General features: G+C 65.8%; 6 protein-coding genes across 6 annotated transcripts; 4 read left to right on the top strand and 2 right to left on the bottom strand.

Moving 5' to 3' along the window:
* Nucleotides 1-897: 897 nt before the first annotated feature.
* EMIHUDRAFT_445426 (hypothetical protein) lies at nt 898-1,858 on the bottom strand. The gene is made up of 3 exons (XM_005768815.1): nt 1,500-1,858; nt 1,166-1,427; nt 898-1,091 (listed from the first exon to the last, which is right to left on the bottom strand). The coding sequence occupies exons 1-3, from the start codon at nt 1,574-1,576 to the stop codon at nt 1,035-1,037; spliced, it is 396 nt and encodes a 131-aa protein (XP_005768872.1). The 5' UTR covers nt 1,577-1,858; the 3' UTR covers nt 898-1,034.
* A 7,280-nt stretch (nt 1,859-9,138) lies between these two features.
* EMIHUDRAFT_245111 (hypothetical protein) lies at nt 9,139-11,267 on the top strand (the record flags this gene model as incomplete). Its single annotated transcript, XM_005768814.1, has 7 exons — nt 9,139-9,544; nt 9,621-9,693; nt 9,721-9,844; nt 10,011-10,151; nt 10,426-10,551; nt 10,700-10,930; nt 11,118-11,267. The coding sequence occupies 7 exons, from the start codon at nt 9,139-9,141 to the stop codon at nt 11,265-11,267; spliced, it is 1,251 nt and encodes a 416-aa protein (XP_005768871.1).
* A 1,009-nt stretch (nt 11,268-12,276) lies between these two features.
* On the top strand, nt 12,277-13,445 carry EMIHUDRAFT_459172 (hypothetical protein; the record flags this gene model as incomplete). The annotated part of the gene is made up of 3 exons (XM_005768813.1): nt 12,277-12,426; nt 12,502-12,627; nt 12,697-13,445. The coding sequence occupies 3 exons, from the start codon at nt 12,277-12,279 to the stop codon at nt 13,063-13,065; spliced, it is 645 nt and encodes a 214-aa protein (XP_005768870.1). The 3' UTR covers nt 13,066-13,445.
* Nucleotides 13,446-13,986: 541 nt separating this feature from the next.
* Nucleotides 13,987-15,204, top strand: EMIHUDRAFT_245109 (hypothetical protein; the record flags this gene model as incomplete). The annotated part of the gene is made up of 1 exon (XM_005768812.1): nt 13,987-15,204. The coding sequence occupies one exon, from the start codon at nt 13,987-13,989 to the stop codon at nt 15,202-15,204; it is 1,218 nt and encodes a 405-aa protein (XP_005768869.1).
* A 240-nt stretch (nt 15,205-15,444) lies between these two features.
* On the bottom strand, nt 15,445-15,876 carry EMIHUDRAFT_245108 (hypothetical protein; the record flags this gene model as incomplete). Its single annotated transcript, XM_005768811.1, has 1 exon — nt 15,445-15,876. One exon carries the CDS (start codon nt 15,874-15,876, stop codon nt 15,445-15,447), a length of 432 nt encoding a protein of 143 aa, XP_005768868.1.
* Nucleotides 15,877-15,972: 96 nt separating this feature from the next.
* On the top strand, nt 15,973-17,547 carry EMIHUDRAFT_119037 (hypothetical protein; the record flags this gene model as incomplete). The annotated part of the gene is made up of 1 exon (XM_005768810.1): nt 15,973-17,547. A coding segment is annotated over one exon (1,575 nt), but the record flags the coding sequence as incomplete, so codon positions are not given.
* Between the last annotated feature and the right edge of the window lie 20 nt (nt 17,548-17,567).

Below are 17,567 nucleotides of genomic sequence, written 5' to 3'. Positions count from 1 at the left end.
CAGATTCCTCCTCCTCCTCCTCCTCCTCCTCCTCCTCCTCCTCCTCCGCCTCCGCCTCCGCCTCCGCCTCCGCCTCCTCCGCCAATGCAGCTGCTTCTGCCTCTTCCGCCAATGCAGCTGCTTCCGCTGCCGCCGTCGCCTGTGCTGCCGCAAGAGCAGACGCCTCCGCCGCCCTCGCCTCCGCCGCTGCTGCCTCCTCCTCCGCCCTCGCCCTGATCGCCTCCGCCTCCGCCTCCGCTGCCTCCTCCTCCACCCTCGCCCTCACCTCCGCCTCCGCTGCCGCCCTCACCTCCGCCTCCGCTGCCGCCCTCACCTCCGCCTTCGCCAACGCCCTCGCCTCCCGCGCCCTCGCCTCCGCCCCCGCCTCGCCGTCGCCTCGCGACGAACCCTCTGCCAATGCCAGCAGCGCCTCCATCTCTGCCATCAGCCCGTCGCCAGCCCCGCCCCCGCTCCCTCTCCCTCTCATGTTGCACGGGTTTGCCCGGCCGCCGTCAAAGGCCCCGCCACCATCGACAGCCGCCACCGCCGCTGCGCCCGCCGCCGCCGCCGCCGCCGCCGCCGCCGCGCCCGCCGCGCTGCCCGCCCTCGCCGCCGCCTCGAAGCTCGCCTGCTCCAGCGAGATCCGCCGAGATCGCCCGAGATCGCCCGAGATCGCCCGAGATGAGCCGAGATCAGCCGAGATCGCCCGAGATCGCCCGAGATGAGCCGAGAGCAGCCGAGACCGGCTCGCGGCTCGCGCCTGCACCATCGCCCGCTCGTGCCTCGCCCTCGCGGCCTCGAGAGTGACGGCGAGGCGGTCGGCGGCGGCTCGCGCCTCCTCCGCCTCCGCACTGCTCCCCTCACCCACCTTCCCCTCCCCCGCCCGCTCCCGCTCAGCCGCAGCGGAGTTCGCGTCCCAACGGCTGTTCCGGAACTTTCTCCGCACGTCGCGCGAGGAGGCCGCAGCGGAGGCCGCCGCCGACCCCTCCCTCTCGCGTCGCCGCGCGGCGGCGGCGGCGAGCGCCTTGGCCGACAGCGGCAGCGCGCTGGGCAGCTCACCGCTGCGCAGGGCAGTGGAGGCGGCCAGGGCATGATCCTCGAGTCGGTCTAGCCTGCAGGAAAGGGTCCGAGAAGGGTGTCCGAGGAGGCTCCCGCGTGCCGTCTTCCGCCTGTGGACGAGTCGCGCCGCTGCACCAGCCCCTCGCCGCCGCCGACCCTCCCGCCGAGAGCCGCCTCGAGCGCCTCTAGCCGCTGCGGCAGTCGGCTCTCCCCAGCCGGAGGGCAGCCTGCAGGAAGGGTCCGGGAAGGGTCCGGGATCCAAAGGCGGCCTCTTCCGCCCGGGGCGGAACCCGCGGCCCTCAGCGCCGAGGCTCGCCGCCGCGAACCCCTCCAGCCGCGAGAGGCGGGCAGGCGCCGACTTGCCGGCAGCCGCCTCAAACACACTCTGCCTACAGGACGGTTCCGTGCGGCGTCGAACGCCCAGTTCCGCCGGTCCGGCGGCCGGTACAGAGATGCGCTGCCTGCCGCCCCGGTGCAGAAGCAGCTCTACTCTACCGCGAGCCTTCCTGAGGGCGGCCGTCGCCGCCTCGTGCCCCATTGGCAAGCGAGCGCCACCGAGAGAAAGGAGGACGTCGCTCGAGCGGAGCACGCCGTGAGCGAGTCCACCCTCAAAGGTGGTGACGACGACGGCGTACTGCGTGCCGCCCAGCCGCACGCCCCACTTCCCGCCGTCGCACTCGAAGGAAAAGGAGAGGACGCACGATGCCACATCGTCATCGCACACAGGCTCGGCTCGACCTCGACTGCCACGGCTGCCGCGGCCTCCAAGGCCACGTCCGCGACCTCCCTTTCTTCCGCGACCACCTCTTGCGAGGGCTGGGCTCTGGCCTGGCATATGGGCCGAGGCAGGACTTGAGGGGCCAAGTCGCGCGTGTTTTTCTTCCAAATTTGCTCCACAGGCCTGTCATCTGTGTTTCGCCTTCCCATCAATCAATCAATGTCATCTCAAGGGCCAAGGCTGGAACGGGCCCCTCCGACCCGTCTAGAAACACGGACCAAGGAGTCTGACACGTGTGCGAGTACCCGGGTGGCAAGCCCGCGTGCGGAATGAAAGTGAAGGGGGGCCCTGCCAACCGACCTTGACCTGCTGTGAGGGGTTTGAGTGGAGCACACCTGTCGGGACCCGAAAGATGGTGAACTATGCCTGGGTAGGGTGAAGCCAGAGGAAACTCTGGTGGAGGCTCGTAGCGATACTGACGTGCAAATCGTTCGTCGAATCTGGGTATAGGGGCGAAAGACTAATCGAACCATCTAGTAGCTGGTTCCCTCCGAAGTTTCCCTCAGGATAGCTTGAACGCAACGGTTTTGTCAGGTAAAGCGAATGATTAGAGGCCTGTGGGCTGAAACAGCTTGCACCTATTCTCAAACTTTAAATGGGCAAGAGGCCCGGGATGCTTGAGTGATCCCGGGCGGCGAACGGCGCGTTCAAAGTGGGCCATTTTTGGTAAGTCGAGCTCCCAGGCGAGCGCGAACGCCTCGCGCATCTTGGTCACGCCCTCGGCCACAGCGTTCGCGTCGCACAGAGCTTCGCCCTCGATGTAGAGGAGGACAGCGGGCAGCCGGTTAGGCTTGGCGGTCGGAGCCCACTTTCCGGTGGAGGGGGGGGGCTCGACCCGTCGTTCGACCCGTCGTTCGCCAGCGAGGGGCTCCTGATGCGCCGCCCGTCGGTCGACGCCCTCGCCCCTGCGCTCAGCCAACGACGCCGTCGCTGTCCTCGCCGACGTGACCGTGATTCGAGGCCGCCCATCGGCCATTCTAGCCGTCCAGCACTAAAGTCGTTCCCCCCCCCCTCCCTCGGACACGTCCCTCCCTGTCCTCTCCACTGGTTCCTCTACTTATATACATATCTCTTCGACTGAGGTTGCTCATGAAGCGGCGTCCAGCACCCGGATCGATTGCCATTTGCTGTCGCTTGAGCGACTCGGAAGCCGATGAGTCGATCAAGCTCTCTGGCAAGTCATCGTAGTCATTGGAAGGGACGATGCGCGCGCGTACTGTGGAGAACTGGAGCGCTGCCAGAGCTTGTACAAAGACGGCACAAGCAGGATCAGGCCTGCGACTGCGTGGATGCTCCACATATGTGTGTGGAGTCGGGCTCGCTCGGGCCTCGGCGGAGAAGTCTCCTTGGCGCTTGGCTGCGTAACTAGTTTTCATAGTGTTACTGTTATAGTGAAAACCGGCGATTTCGAAGCGCCCGTGGCGGTTCGCGAGAAGGAGGGAGAGCGTTTGGTTGAGGGGCTCACGGCAAGGACACCGACCGAGGGGGGGGTCGGTCGTCACACCTCCCGCCGCCAAGAGAGCGACCGACCGGAGGGGGGGTCCGGTCCGCCTCGGGGGCAGACCACCGACCGGCGGGGGGGTCCCACCGCACCGCGTACCCTCCCCACTCCCGCCTCTCATTTGTGTCACACCACGCGGAACGCATCTCCATCGCTTCGGTGAAGGGGGTGAACCGTGCCATCCTCGATCGCCGTGCAAAGCTCGCTTCCGAGCTCTCACGCCGCGCGTAGGGCCCTTACGCCCCCCCCACAGCAAATCGGTTTTTGCCCTTAAACAGTGCGATTTCCCACCGAGGTCAAGCGAAAAATCGTTCACTAAAAATCGCACTAACTAGCACGCGCCAGTTCGCACCTGTGTCGAGCCTGTGTGCTGTGAGCGCGAGTTGTTTTGTTTAAATTCTCGACGCGCGTCGAGATCCAAAACTGCCACAAGAGGTTCGAGCAGCGTGTGGGTCGTGCTAAGGTAAGGTAAGGTAAGGTAGACTTCTCCACACACACGAGGTGGTGGGGCAAGGGGGGGCGACCCTCGCGTCTCCACGTCTAACGACAGGAGCCCCACGGCATTTAAAGTGCAAGGCCCGGTGCGCGTGGGTGAGCGGTGTGTGTGTGTGTGTGTGTGTGTGTGTGTGTGTGTGTGTGTGTGTGTGTGTGTGTGTGTGTGTGTGTGTGTGTGTGTGTGTGTGTGTGTGTGTGTGTGTGTGTGTGTGTGTGTGTGTGTGTGTGTGTGTGTGTGTCACGTCACTGCATCCTCTGCCGGTTCCTCCCGTCGCCTCTTCTTTGTTCGAATGTTTTTCAATCCATCCTTCACGAAGCCCTCCCATGTAGCTAGCGTTCTTTGCGAATGTCTCGAGGTGGCCAGCAGGCGCTGTCTGCTCGCGGCCTGTGCGGGCCGCTCGTCCTCCTCGCCCTTCTTTCGTCCTCCCGTCCCTCCCCTCCACCATGGCCTCCTCGGCACTTCTTTCACCATCCGCCTCGCCCTGCCTTTTCGTATCGTGCCGTTCGCCCTCCATTCGGTGACCTCCATGGCTGTCCGTCCCCTTTTGGGTGGCGCTCTCGATACCGTTGCGTCAACCTCGACATCGCTGTCGCCCTCCCCGTCCCCGTCGTCGCCCGTGCCTCGGTTCGCGTCATTGGTAGCGTTTCCGTCGTCACCTGCTCCGCTCGTTAACATGGCATGGCATGATTTTCCTTTAACTTAGGTACGCACTCTTTGCGAGACGGGAGCCAGATTGGTGAGAGACGCTGGCGCTGTGCCGTCATCTCCCGTCGGGAAGACGAAAGCTCTGTGGGTCTAGAGTGACGAACTCATGTGTAATCCTGGTGATCTGGTTCGTGGAGATCACGCACAGAAGAACGGAGAGAACGATCTGTTTTCAGCGTTCATCGCACAGTCTGGGCGGGAGACTGTGCGCGGCAGTCATGTGCACCCGCCCAGAGGCAGAGGATCAGAGCCGGCGCGGCTGAACCACGAGAGCTCGCAACCGGCCTCACCACGAGAGCTCGCCCTCGTAGTGGTGCTCAAAGATCTCGCTCACGCCGGACCACCACTGCGCGCCCGAGCTCGAGCCGCCGTCTGGATCGCACCCTGCCAGCCCGCTTGTGAGAAAGTCGCGCACCGAGAAGTACGGCACGTTTGGTACTTCCGAGTACACGCCGGCGGCTCGGAACCCCTCGGCTACCGCGGCGCAAATGTGCTCGCCGATGGCGGTCGGTTCGAGATCGGCGCGGCAGCAGGCAACGAGCTCATCAAAAAGATCTTCATCGAAGCCATCGCGATTCGCACCCGCGATCAACTCCTCCAGGAACGCCAAGCCCTGTCGCGACAGCCGTTCCAGGTTCGCCTTGTCGAGCGCGTCCCAGTTTTCAGGGTCGCTCATGACCTCGATTTCCGGCAAGACTTTCGCGACATAGAGGTGCACGCGCAGGTACTGCTCGCGCTTGGGGAGCGCCGTGAATGCCGCTTGCCCAAGGCGCAGCCGTGGGTCAATCCAAGAGTCAGGCAGACGCCCGTTCCCGCGCGCGGACTGCATTCGCTCGTAGTGGCACATGTCGAGGCAGTGCTGCTCAAGGGCAGCACGGGAGGCGTGGCGAGCTCCGCAGCAGGTGACGGGGAATTCGGTCGTGACCCAGACGCGCTCGCGCTCGCTCGGAGCGCGGCCCCGCTGAGCGCTCGGGTAGCAGCGATGCTGCAGACCCATGTCGTCGATCTTGCGATCACCCTGTCCACTGTTCTCCGGTGTGAGGTACGGCATGCGGAGGGGAGGACCATCGTAGGCAGGTAAGAGAGGGTCTTGCTCGAGCAGGTAAAGGAAGTTTCCCTCGAAGTCGCGACGATCGAACGTGTAGCGCGCGCACAGATCTTTGGCGCGGGATGCCCAGACGGCGTCGCACCGAGCGACCCGAGCGCACGTTTTACTGACCTCAGCAACGAGGTCCAGTTCAGGTTCTTCCAGATGGCTCAAGATGCGGATACACTCGTCGTCGGACAGCAAACTGAAGGACATGCTCGCAACGACAACAAGCGACCCACAAAGCGAAAGCCGCCAGGCAATGCAACCTCTCACAGGCCAGCGCACAGCGCCATAGGAGGTATTTTCTTCTCAATAACAAGGCTGTGAACAGGCGCCCTATCCATCCTATGTTCTTCTCTCGCTCCTCTGCCCGTGCCTTGGTCTTGTCATTGTTTCGCACCCATGTCTATAACTTGCGGTATGAGAAATTTTCTTTTCGAGCGGGTGATCACAATTCAGAGAGAGAGAGATTTTTAGCAATTCGTTGTTCAATTTGTTTGTTCAGGTAAGGTAAGGTAAGGTAAACGTCTCCACACACACAAAGTGGTGGGGCAAGGGGGGGCGACCCTCGCATCTCCACGCCCGGACACGGCGACAAGAAATCACGACTCTCACAGTGATTTGGGCTCGGCAGCTTGTCAGCCCTCAAAATCTCTCTCTCTCGGCGACACGGGCAGGAGCCCCACGGCATTCAAAGTGCAAGCACCGGCCCGGTGCCGTGGGTGAGCAACCTGCACCCCACTCCCTCCCTCCCAGACACAGGACCCACACACAACCCCCAACAGCGTGGACGACTACGTGTTCAGAAAGACATGTTTGACTTCTTACTTACTTACTCGTACTCACAATTCCTCGTCCGACGGTGCCGTTGGCATCCTCGGGGTTACCCTCACGGAACTCCGCTACCAGCCTGCTTTCCAGGTTGCAGTGGCATTCACCGTTGGCGGGGGTGCAGTCCTCCTCGCTTGCCAGCTCACCCGGTGTCGCCATCGAGCAAACGTCGGCTCCGCGGTTGCCATCGCTATCCCGAAGGCTGCCTGCCCCGCCGCCGTTGTTGTGGGAGTGATAAATTTTAGATTCATCAGCACGCGTACAGCCGAGCAGCTGGCGGCGCTTCGCACGCTCGAGGCTGCATTCCCTGTGGGCACAGTGGTGGTGGCGGGCAGCTTTGGCGCGTACCTGGGCGCGCAGCCGCCCTCCCATCTCGCGCCTGCTCCAAAGTGGGTCACGGTTGGCCTGTTGTTGTCGCTTGCGGTGTGTGCCGATGCGGTGAAATGGGCCCCTCCGACGCCGACACCGGATACGCTCTGCTTCTTGAAACTGCCGCTGCCGCTAGCCTTAGGAGCTGGGCTGACGTTTGCTCTTCCCACTGTCGAGCACCCCTTTTGCGTGCCACTCCTCGTCAGCGTCGCGGCTCTCGACGCTGCGCAGCACCTCTCGCGGAGATGGCCGTCTGGCGTGAAAGAGCAACAGCTACAGGCCGTGTGAAGGTTCGCGTCAGTGCCTACGAGTGCGAGATGGACCCGTTCTGGGAAGGCAAGCCCGAGACGGTTGTCAATGTTCGCGGGTGGCGGAGGGAGCATGTGCCAGCGTGTGCACCTTTCTTGACGAAGGCGGGGCCATCACGAGGCTGGTGTAAACGGCGATGGACCGGCGCATCACCACCGTGCCTTACTAGGAGGGGCCCAGCAGGCGGCGGCCGCGCGTTCAATCTTTCAACAGACGCCGCACGTGCTGCAGCAACACTCGCGCAAGCTGTTCGACACGCTTGCAGTGCCGCTCTACCCACGCATCGGAGCACCACCGCAAGGTGAGCCTGTGGCATGTGCTGCGAGGCATGGGTGGCCAACCAAAAGTGTCGGCAGCCACGGAGGTGGTTTGAGCACGATTGGTTGAGGTGGAGGCGGGGGAACGTGGGGGAGGACGCCTGGAGGCTGGATGGCGTCGGCGCGCAACACATGGACAAAGGAAGAGACCACCCTGGCGACTCCACGTCCAAATAGACGGTAAAGAAATGTTCCGGCATAGCTTTCTTTACAGATCACCGGCGACTCCCTCCGCCCCCACACAGCGCCCCAATCTCGAGCGCCCCGCGGCAGTGGTGGTACACGAGGCCGCCTGGCCGCGGCTGGCACGTGTGCCACGCCCGCTCCCCCGGGCTGCGCTTGAGGAGGTTGACCACACGCTTGCGCGCGGACTGGACCCACATCCCGAGCGAGGCGTCCTCCCAGAGAAGGGCCACCCGTCTGGGACTTCCCAGCGGCTCGCGGGCCACAGAGTCGGCCAGCGTGCGGCCGAGAAGGTACGCGCAGCCCTGCATGTACGGTGCAAATGCGAGCCCCGCCGCCGCCAGCGCGGCCGCCTTGGGGTCGTAGTACTTTGAGCTGGCGTTCCAGCTGAGGCGCGGCGCGGCGGTCAGAATGCCCGCATAGGTGACCTACGAAGCAGCGGAGCCCGTGGGGAACCGCCGGCGGGGCGTGGGTGGCTCTAGCGCCGTCCAAGATGCTCCGGGCTAGGGCTGTGCTGCCGGCCATGGGCCCCTACTCTTTGTCTCTTTGGCGGCAACCTCCAGCCGCGACATTAGCGATGCGTCCGCGGCGAGAGCGCCGAGGCAGAGAAAGGCGTCGCGGTCGAGCTTGACGAGGCTGCGCCATCGCGGTGTCCACGTCAGCGCCGCACCGAGCATGGCGTATGTCTTTTGCGTCAGCCTGCTCCAGCCCTCGGTGCAACGTATGTCATCGCACCTAGCGGCTCGTCACCGGACACGTCGTGCGCACGTCGTGGGTGCGTGGGGAGAGGGCACAGCACTCGGCAGCGAGGTTGGGGAAAGATGCGTCTCCGGCAGTGCCTCGCACCGGAAGCTCCAGAGGGCGGCGCTCGCGCTGGTGTTGGCAAAGACGACGGCGAGCCGCGCCTGCTGAGCGCGCACCTGCTCGTCCGCCTCCCGCACCACCGGGCTGACGATGCAGAAGTCCACGATCCCGGGCCGGCAGTGGCGGCTTCCCGCGCCGCAGAAGATCTGCAACAGGCGCGCGCCGTTCCGCTCGCGGTGCGCGTCCGGCGCGGCGGTGGAGCGGTTCCGCACGGCGCCCTGCAGCAGAGAGAGCCCGGCCGGGGCGGGGCCGTGGTTCGCACGTGGCAGGATGGGCATTTCGCGAAACGAGGCTGCTCGGGGACGGTCAAGTTTGGAAGGAACGGGGCGTCTGAACCACACGTGTCCCTCCATTCACACTCTCCCAGTCCTCCCTGGTCTAGTGCCCGTCTTCTCCGCCCGTCGCGCGGAGTTGGTCGCACCTTCGTGCATCTTCGTCCTTTAGACGTTTCACCTAGAGCAAGCAGGGCGGCACGCCCACAAGCCCACTCGCCAGTCGGGTGGGGCTTGCACGGGGGGTGGGGGGCACTCAGCCGCAAAACCATGCAGGGGCCGTTAAGGTTCGTCGTTAGCAGATCAAGGGTGGTGGCGCGCCCCCGTGTTTCTTCCGGCACTCGCCCGATATCGCCGTTTTTGCTGCCGCTCCGACGTGTTGTACATGAGCCATTCCGCCGTCCTCCTCCTCGGTCTTGTTGCGTGCGATGGGCTGGTGGCCACTCTTCCGCCCGCCCCGCTCGATGCTCGGCGCGCTGGCTGCCTGCAGCTCGCCGGCAACAAGAGGCGCAAGGCGAGGGGACGAGAGGCTGCACTGCGGCTGGCTGGTTTGGGCGACCGCCCCCTCGCCGACGACCAAGGCGATCTCGAGCCAAGGAGGCCGTGGAGACCGTGGCGCGGCGCTGGCGCAAAGAAGCGTGGCGGCCGGCAAACGGCGCTAGCCTCTCAGGTGGACGAGCTGAGCCGGGCGCTGTCCACGGCGGCGTCGGTGGCGCGCCTGCTCGCCTCCACAAACGCGACGCTGCCTCAGGCGGCGCTCCGAGCGGCGGCGCCCCTCTGCGATGCGACCGGTGCTGACCCAGCTCTCGGGAGCGGAGCTCTCGGGGGAGACGCTTTGGGGCAAGGGGGCCGGAGGCGGCGCTGGAGGCTTCGCGGCGCGGGCGCGGAAAAAAGGCGCGCGGACGGCGCCAGTTCGCTGGCGGGGCAAAGAGGCCCTTCCGTGAACCTTCGCGGCCCCTTGTCATAGGCGGGGGGAGGGCGCCACCCGCGAAAGCTTCGCCAACCTTCTCGCAGATCTCCGGCGGCTCAGCGCGCGCGTGGCTGCCTCCGCGGCCACGTCGGCAGCGCTGCAGCAGGCGCTGGACGAGAAGGTGGCCGAGACAGAGGCGTTGCGAACGGCCCTCGGCTGCCGCTCTGCTGAGGCCGCCGCCTCCGCCCTCGGAGATTGGGCCGAGATCGGGGCGAGATCGGGGCGAGATCGGGCCGAGATCGGGCCGAGATCGGGGCGAGATCGGAGTGGTAGTTCGTTCCCGGTAGGTCGCCACCCTCTCGGCGCAGCTGTCTGCGCTGCGCGCGCGTGCTACGCATGCGGAGAGTGCCGCCGCAGAGCTGCAGGGCGAGCTGCAGGGGGTGCAGCAGGCGGGCGAGGCTGGTAGTCAAGAAGCGACTCAGTGGGACGTGAATGAATGACTGTGCGGCTGCAGCAGGCGGGCGAGGCTGCGGCGAGGGAAGAGGCGGCGGCGGCGGCGGCGGCGCGCCGGGCTTTCTTTGCGGAGGAGGCGGCGGCGGCGGCGGCGGCGGCGGCGGCGGCGGCGGCGCAAGATGGCTTGCAGTTGGAGGGGTCGCCGCCGCCGATAAGGCGTCCGTCCGCGCTCGAGGATGGCTTGCTTGCTCCGCGACACCCGTCTGCTTCGCTCCTGCCGTGAACCTTCCCGGGACTGCCGGCGAGTAGGACTACTTGCTCTCCCGCGACACGCCCATCCTCCGCTCGCTCGCGCAGTGCCACGCCCACCTCGCCGCCGGAGCCGGCCTGCAGCTTAGATGCATCCACAGTGAGGCGGCCAGGCAGGCAGGCAAGGTGTGCGGACTGCGTGCATGGAGAGGCGCAGACACCGTCAGACCAACTTCACATGGCGTTCTGAGCCAGGGGGGCGTGCGCGGGCGCTGGCGCCTCTTCCTGCGACGTGTCTCGGAGCTCTCCTACTCGAGTCCTAGGCGGACTGCAGTGGTCCCGCACCGCCCCGCGGCCGTATGAGCTGGCGGTTCGGAACGAGGCCGAGGAGATCTTCGTCGCCTTCAAGCTGCAGCTCGCCGCGCCCGTGCGCCCGTGGCATTCCCCGCACACCCGCCGCCTCGTCGTGACGCATGTCGGGGTGCCTGAGCCGTTTCGGCGGCGTGGCGTCCTTTCGCGCACCATGGACGCGCTCGCAGAGGCGGTGCTGCCCGACGAGATCGAGGTCCGAGAGCTCGCGAGAGGATCCGAGATCGCCCGAGATCGAGGCGCCGCCGCGCGACGAGATGCGGGGTCTGAGAGAGCCCGAGGCGCGGTCCACTCGCCCCTCTGCCAACCGCAATCCCGTCACGCTCCCTGTCACGCCACACGCAATCCCGCCACGCTCCCGCCGCAATCCTGTCACGCCGCAGGTCGACCGCGTGCTCTCCGACACGATGCGCGCCTACTGCTGCTCGCGCGGCTACGACCTCGTGCCCGCGCAGCCAGGCGACGCGCTCACCGTGTGCCTCCTCGGCTCGTGCTTTCTCCTCCGGAACCTTCTCGGAACCCTCCTCCTGTAGGCGAGGAGCTCGCCGGCGGCTCGTACCGACGGCCGTGGGCGGCGGGGGACGGCGCCGGCGCCCACTCGTTGGCGGGCGGCGGCGCCGACAGGGGGGGCTTGTCCGGGTCAGCCTCTGAGCAGTCGTGCGTGAGCTGATTTCTCATTTCACTTTTCACAGATTTGCTCCCCGCGTTATGAGTGGCGCGTGGCGTGGGGGAGCCCGCAGTTGGGGAGTCAGGGGAGGTGGACCTGCCATTCGTTCTCGTTCTTTGATTCGCCTGAGTTCCGTGATAACCGTGTCGGCACCGTGATACAAGAGCTCTAGATATACCGCTGCTGAGAGATCCGTGTGCGGGGTCGCCGCGTGCGGTGTAGCACTAGCTCTAGCACAACACGACCGAATAGCGGCTGAGGCTGGCAATCCCGCTTGCGCAAGGCCCCGCTTGCCTCGTCGCACACGGTGAAGGCCGGGACCTCGTCGCCTTCGGCGCGCTCGTCGACAGAGGCCACGAGGAAGGTGATGGTCGAGCCGCGTCGCACGTGGACGGTCCGTGCAGATCACAGCACACTAGCACGACAAGGGCGCAGACTGGCGCGGACTGGCACATCCACCGGCACATGATGGTCCGCCATGATGATCCCGCAGACCTCCGCCATGATGATCCCGCATTCATCGTTACCGCGAAAAATTTGGTTTGAGGGAAATTCTCTCGAAAGCAATTCGCCCGATGGAAAAAAAAACTTTTCAGTGATGGAGCACGATCTCGAGCAAAAGATGCGCGCCGCACCTGCCAAAGCACGGACTTTCTCTAACACCTTGAAGGCGCGCCTACCTGCTCGCGGCAGCGGCCACGGCGCTTCGCTCGCTCCGATCGCGGCTCTCGTCACCCCGCACTCTCCATCAGCTCCCCCTCCCCTCGCCCTCCCCCACATCCCGCGTCCTCGCCTCCTCCTCCTCGCGACGCGCGCATTACGCTTCCGCCCGCCCCCTGCCGACCAAAAGGTGCCACTGCTGCAGCATCGGAAGCATGGAGGTTGACGCGGGAAGCGACCTGCAGGTGGGAGGCGCCGCCCTGCCGCCGCTGGCGACTGCGGCGGTGGCCGAGGCGGCCGGCGACCCCATGCTTCCGATGAAGCGCGCCGCGCCAGAGCCCGAGATGGCCGCGCCAGAGCCCGAGGTGGCCCCGCCCCCACTACTACCCGTACCCGAGGCACACGTCACGGCAGAGGAGGGGCACTTCGCGGCAGCGCAGGCGCAGGTCGCTGCGGCGTGGGAGGCGGCGGCCCCGGTCACTTTCGCGCCAGAGGCGGCCGCGGGCCCCGTCGTGCCGATGGCGGCACAAGGCCTCGTCTCGATGGCCGCTGCGGTCGCCGTCTCGGTTACCGATGGCCCGCCAGGCAAGCGCCCGCGGGGCCGCGCCCCGAACGGCGTGGACGGGCGGCCAAAGCTCTGGGACGCCAAGAAGGGCATCTGGGTCGACCAGACCGATCCCGATGCCGCGAATGTGCCCGACACGTGGGACGAGAAGATGAAGAAGAATGCCGAGCGGCAGAAGCAGCGGCGGGAGCGGGGCGACTGGAACCCGCAGGACGAGGAGTGCTGCGCCAAGTACACCAAGAACACGCTCAAGTCGAGCCGCATCAAGGGCGACCCCAAGCTCGCCGGCTTGCTCGAGCAGCACAAGACGCTCGCGCCGATGCCCTTCCGGGACATGCTCTGCCAAGCCGGGTACTGCACGACGCGGCGCGAGATCACCAACTTCCGCTACCGGCAGCAGCAGAGGGAGAAGAAGGGCCTCTCCGGGTTCGCTGAGTAGCGCCGAGCGGGAGCACGGGGGGGGCGAGGGGAGGGGGGGTGGCACTAACTGGTGCTGACCACAAACCGGTCCCACACGTGGTGATAGTAGCAGGAGGAGAACGGACCCGGCTGCAGGTCCGGCAGAGCTCGATTAGCTGGGGCAAGCAGGGTCTCCCTTCGAAGCAGGCGAGCACGGATCATTGTCCGTCGACATCAGGGAGGGGCGTCGAGAGTAGGATACGTTCCGGGATGCGCACACAGCACACAGGGATGGGAGTAGAGGGCATTGCGAGAGTCGGCCGTCTAGCGTTTTCAAGGCTTGCCTTGCGTGTTTGCGTTCCGCGTCAACACCGCGCGGTGCGATATTCTTTGTGTTTCCGAGATAATTAGTACATACATTTGAACACGCTCTCGTTCTTCGTACGGAGCTTTATCTCTCGCCTTCCTACAGTGCGAGGCGTGGCGATAGAAATCGGGGCGTCGGCATCCAGCAGCCGATTTCTGTTTCGGCGAGGGAAATCGGGCGAGCCAGCAGCCGATTTCTGTAAGCGATTTCTGCCAAAATTTTCTTCGGCGCTGCGCGCCGGTCACTATACGGTCTAGATACTAGTACACTAAAAGGTTGCCCTGAGATACGAATTCAATCCTCCCGCTTAACCTTTATTTCGTGTGTGCGTGCTCGCTCGTGCCTCGTGCGCCGAACCAAGTTCTGCTTCAACAAACCCGTCGAGAGGCCACGTCACGCCGGTGTCCCCTTTTTCTGCATCTTTGTGGGTGTGGCAGCCCACTTTGCCAGTCCCTAGAGGTGTCTTTGACATTTGACTTCGATGTCTGGTGGGGGACGATTTATGTCTGGTGGGGGACGCGGGTGCTCAAAGGTTGCGGGCGTGTCACCACTCGCGCCTTCGCTCTCGACACTGGGTTCTGGACATGCAACGACATGCCGAAAAGGGAGCGATCCGCGGCGCAGGCACGCGCTGAGGCCGTGTATAGACGCGCCAATCCGGATGATAGGGGCGATCGGGGCCGTGACCGCAGGGCCGAGAAGGTCGAGTACAGACGCAGACTCAAGAAAACGAGAGCGGAGGCCGCCGCCCTCGCGGTGCCTGACGCTGCTCCTGCGGCTCTCGTTCCCGTCCCGATTCCGTCTACCGTCCCTCGGCCACGGGCCCTCGGCCAGCACGGCAGGGGCCACCTGCTCGTCGCGAGGCAGCCGAGCTTGGCACTTCCGCCGCCCCTCGCCGCTCTTCCACCTACAATTGCTCCTCGCCTCGTCGCTCCGATCCCGCCTTTGGCGCCGACCGCGAGCCGGTACGGCGGCCTCGCCCTGCGCGACATCGCCTTTGGCAGCAGCCAGGGTCGCCTCGGCAAGGGCGGCCAAGGCACCGTTAGGCTTGGCCGCCACTACGGTGGTCGTCTCGCGGTGAAGCAGCCGCTGCGCGCGAGCAGCGCCTTCGCCTCCGAGTGTCAGATCGCGGCAGCACTACACCATGAGAACATCATCTATGTGATGGGCTTTGCATGCGCCCCGCGCGAGACGCCGTTCCTCGCTCTCGACTATGCCGACGCAGGGACTCTGGGAGATTTGTTGATCGGGGATCAGAGGGGCGAGAGCCGCTCCCTCGGCGTGCAGATTGCAAGAGCAATGTCGTACCTGCACACGCGATCTCCCCCCATCGTGCACCTTGACCTCAAGCCATCGAACGTGCTGCTGTCGGCGCGCTCTGAGGGGCTTGTCGCTAAGCTGTGTGACTTTGGGCAGGCGAGGCGACTAGCCGTTGGGGCGCAGCTCTCGCACTCAGGCACGCCGGGTTGGCGGGCGCCCGAGCAGGTGCGGGTGGCCCGCGACTTTGCAGTCGTGCCGCTTTCGCGTGGCACCGACGCCTGGTCGCTAGGGTGTGTCCTGGCTGCGCTCGAGGCGCCGTCGGGCGTCTGCGACCCGTACCACTTCGCCACGGGCGACGCGCCAGGCAAGTGCGACTCGCGCCTCCGACACGAGCTCGACGCAATCGTCGCGAACGGCTTCACCCGCCCGTGTGTGCCCGATGAAAGCCGGCTTGCAGGTGTGGTCAGCGCGTGTACGCACGCCCTGCCTAGCGAGCGAGCGACGTGCGCGTGGGTGCGCGCCGAGCTCGAGCAGCTTCTGCTGCAGCCGTGAGCGCAGAGAGTGACGCGCGAGTGACGGGCGAGGCCGATTGTCGATCTCTTTTCTGGTTGGTGCCATGTTTTGAGGGTGTATGAAATCTGTAATTGTCAAATGACACCCGGCTAGGCCGACACAGCCCCCCTCCCCCACTCGCCGCGCTAACAGTCTCGCACAAAATAAACAGCCGGGAGCGGGGTCGGGTCGTGTGGGCACAGCCTCAGCAGACACAGCCTGCGCGACGAGCCGGCCCGCCTAGGCAAAGGGCGAAAAGCAGAGGATCGCCGCATTCACGCCGTTGCGGCGCGACGGCGTCAGTCCCTCCGGCGTGACGGGCGGCGCGGTAACACGCGCCCGTTTCTTGCCGCCGGCGTTGACCGGAGCGGTCGAGGACGACGCAGCGGCAACTACGCCGTTGACGGGAGCCGGGCTCGGCTTCGGCATGCGCGAGAAGAATTTGTGAAGTGTCCCATGCTCGCTCGCTGGCGAGAGGGCCATCAGGCGCTTGAGCGCATCCTCCTTGTACTTGGTCACCATGTGGGCCGGGAGGTCTCGGGCTTGGCGGCGCGTCAGCGGCGGCACGACCGGCTCGTCGAGGGGGTTCTTCGTGGCGGCGACCTTGCGCTTGTGCGCGCGGACGTACACCTTGCGGACGCGTGGCTGAGGGCACTCTCCCGAGGGCGGCATGGCGACTTGCTGTGGATGTAGTCGATGTGTGCAGTGTGCAGGATTTGCACCCTTTTTGCATTCATCCTGACACGTGACACTACGCGAGCAGCACCCATGGAGGCGCTGGTCAACACTGTGCTGCTGGCTGCACACCCGAGCCTTCGCGAGCGCTGCAACGCCGCAAAGGTCGTGTCGGTCCTCGAGGAGCTCGGGGCGTACGACTCGTCCGCACTGCGGTCACTCCTCTCGTCGTTCACCGACACCGTCGCACACAAGCTGAAGGAGGAGGAAGCAGCACCGCCAGCTCTGGTCGCCGCGCTGGCGACGCATGTCGACTCGGGCAGCCTATCAGAGCCTCAGAACATCGGCGGCGCGATGGACGCGACAGCTGCAACCTCCTCCTCGAGCAGCGCCGCCGCTGCTGTCACCCCGAGGACGGTGAAGGCGAAGGCCGGCGGCGGCAAGCATAGCACGCTGCAGCAGAAGTCGATCGGCGCGTTCTTTGCTGGTGGCACCAGGACTACGTACGCGACGCTGCCGGGCATAGGCCGTCAGATCAGATCCGTTACCTCGCTCACGCCCGAGCAGCTGCAGGCTGTGGGCAAGGCGCCCGAGAAGTTCACGTCGTGCGCCAAGGGCTGTGGGCAGACATTCTTGCACGGGCCTGCGCGCGTTGCGCACGAAAAGTTCTGCAGCGGTCGCGCGGCCGAGACGGCCGCCGAAGTCGCCGCCGCCGCAGAGGCTGCCGCCTCCGCTGCCACCACCACCCAGCCCGCCACCGCCGTCACCGAGGCTGCCGCCGAAGCCGCTAACAGCAGCGACGACGAGCAGCCACCCGCGAAAGCACCAAAGCTGCGCGCGGATGGCGGCATCAAGCAGAGTGGGCTCCGCCAGGGCGAGAAGAAGGGCATGAAACACTCGCTCTACTTTAAGCTCGAGGTGGTGCGCACGCTGCGCAGGTTGCAGAGCCTCGAGAAGCGCTGGGAGAAGGCGCCGAGTGGCTGGCGTGGCGCCGGCATCGAGACGTCGGAGATTCACAAGGGCGTACACCCCTCCCTCGTGTCCAAGTGGGGCGGCAAGGAGGACGAGCTGCACATGGCGCTGCAGCACGAGAACCGCGTCAGCCGTAAGCAGAAGCACCGCACCGGCACGATGGCGACGTTCCAGTCGCGCGGCGCACGGCGGACGACCCTCCATCGCGGCCGCGCGCCGCCTTTCGCTGCGGTCGAGGTGGAGCTGCACAAGCGCTACCGCGACAAGCGGACGCGTGGCGAGCGCGTGACCGGCCAATGGCTTCGCGTCTCCATGAAGCGCCTCGTGCGCGAGTTCGCCGGCGCCGACGTGGCCGACGGCTTCAAGGCGTCCAAGTGGTGGCTGCGGTCGTTCGCGCGGCGCTTCGGCATGTCGCTCCGGCGCAAGTCGAACAGCCGCGCCGAGTCCGTCCTCGTGCGGCTGCCGAAGATCAAGCGCTGGCACGCGCGCCTCCGTCGCCGCCTCCGTGGCGGCCTGCAGGAGAAGCTCGACCCAAAGTGGGGACGCTGGTTGCCGCGCAACCGGCTGAGCGTCGACCAGGTGCCGTGCAACCTCCGAGCGGGCGATGGGCGCACCTACGACGACACGGGCGCCAAGCGCGTCTGGCTGGCGGGGGCGAAGGCTGACGACGGCAAGCGCTTCTGCACGCTGCAGATCGTCGCGCGCGCGAGCAACGG

This window comes from Emiliania huxleyi, assembly GCF_000372725.1.
Source record: "Emiliania huxleyi CCMP1516 unplaced genomic scaffold EMIHUscaffold_447, whole genome shotgun sequence".
Taxonomy (NCBI): domain Eukaryota; phylum Haptophyta; order Isochrysidales; family Noelaerhabdaceae; genus Emiliania; species Emiliania huxleyi.
The sequence above is the reverse complement of the archived record's forward strand: the minus strand, read 5'-3'. Positions and strand labels throughout refer to the sequence as shown.

What these genes read in the sequence shown, in the direction of transcription:
- EMIHUDRAFT_445426 (XM_005768815.1), bottom strand. Translation starts at nt 1,576, where the DNA reads ATGGGGCACGAGGCGGCGACGGCCGCCCTCAGGAAGGCTCGCGGTAGA. An exon ending in CTTCTGCACCGGGGCGGCAG is followed by an intron (nt 1,428 to 1,499) that starts GCAGCGCATCTC and finishes ACCGTCCTGTAG; the next exon opens with GCAGAGTGTGTTTGAGGCGG. An exon ending in GGCGAGGGGCTGGTGCAGCG is followed by an intron (nt 1,092 to 1,165) that starts GCGCGACTCGTC and finishes CCTTTCCTGCAG; the next exon opens with GCTAGACCGACTCGAGGATC.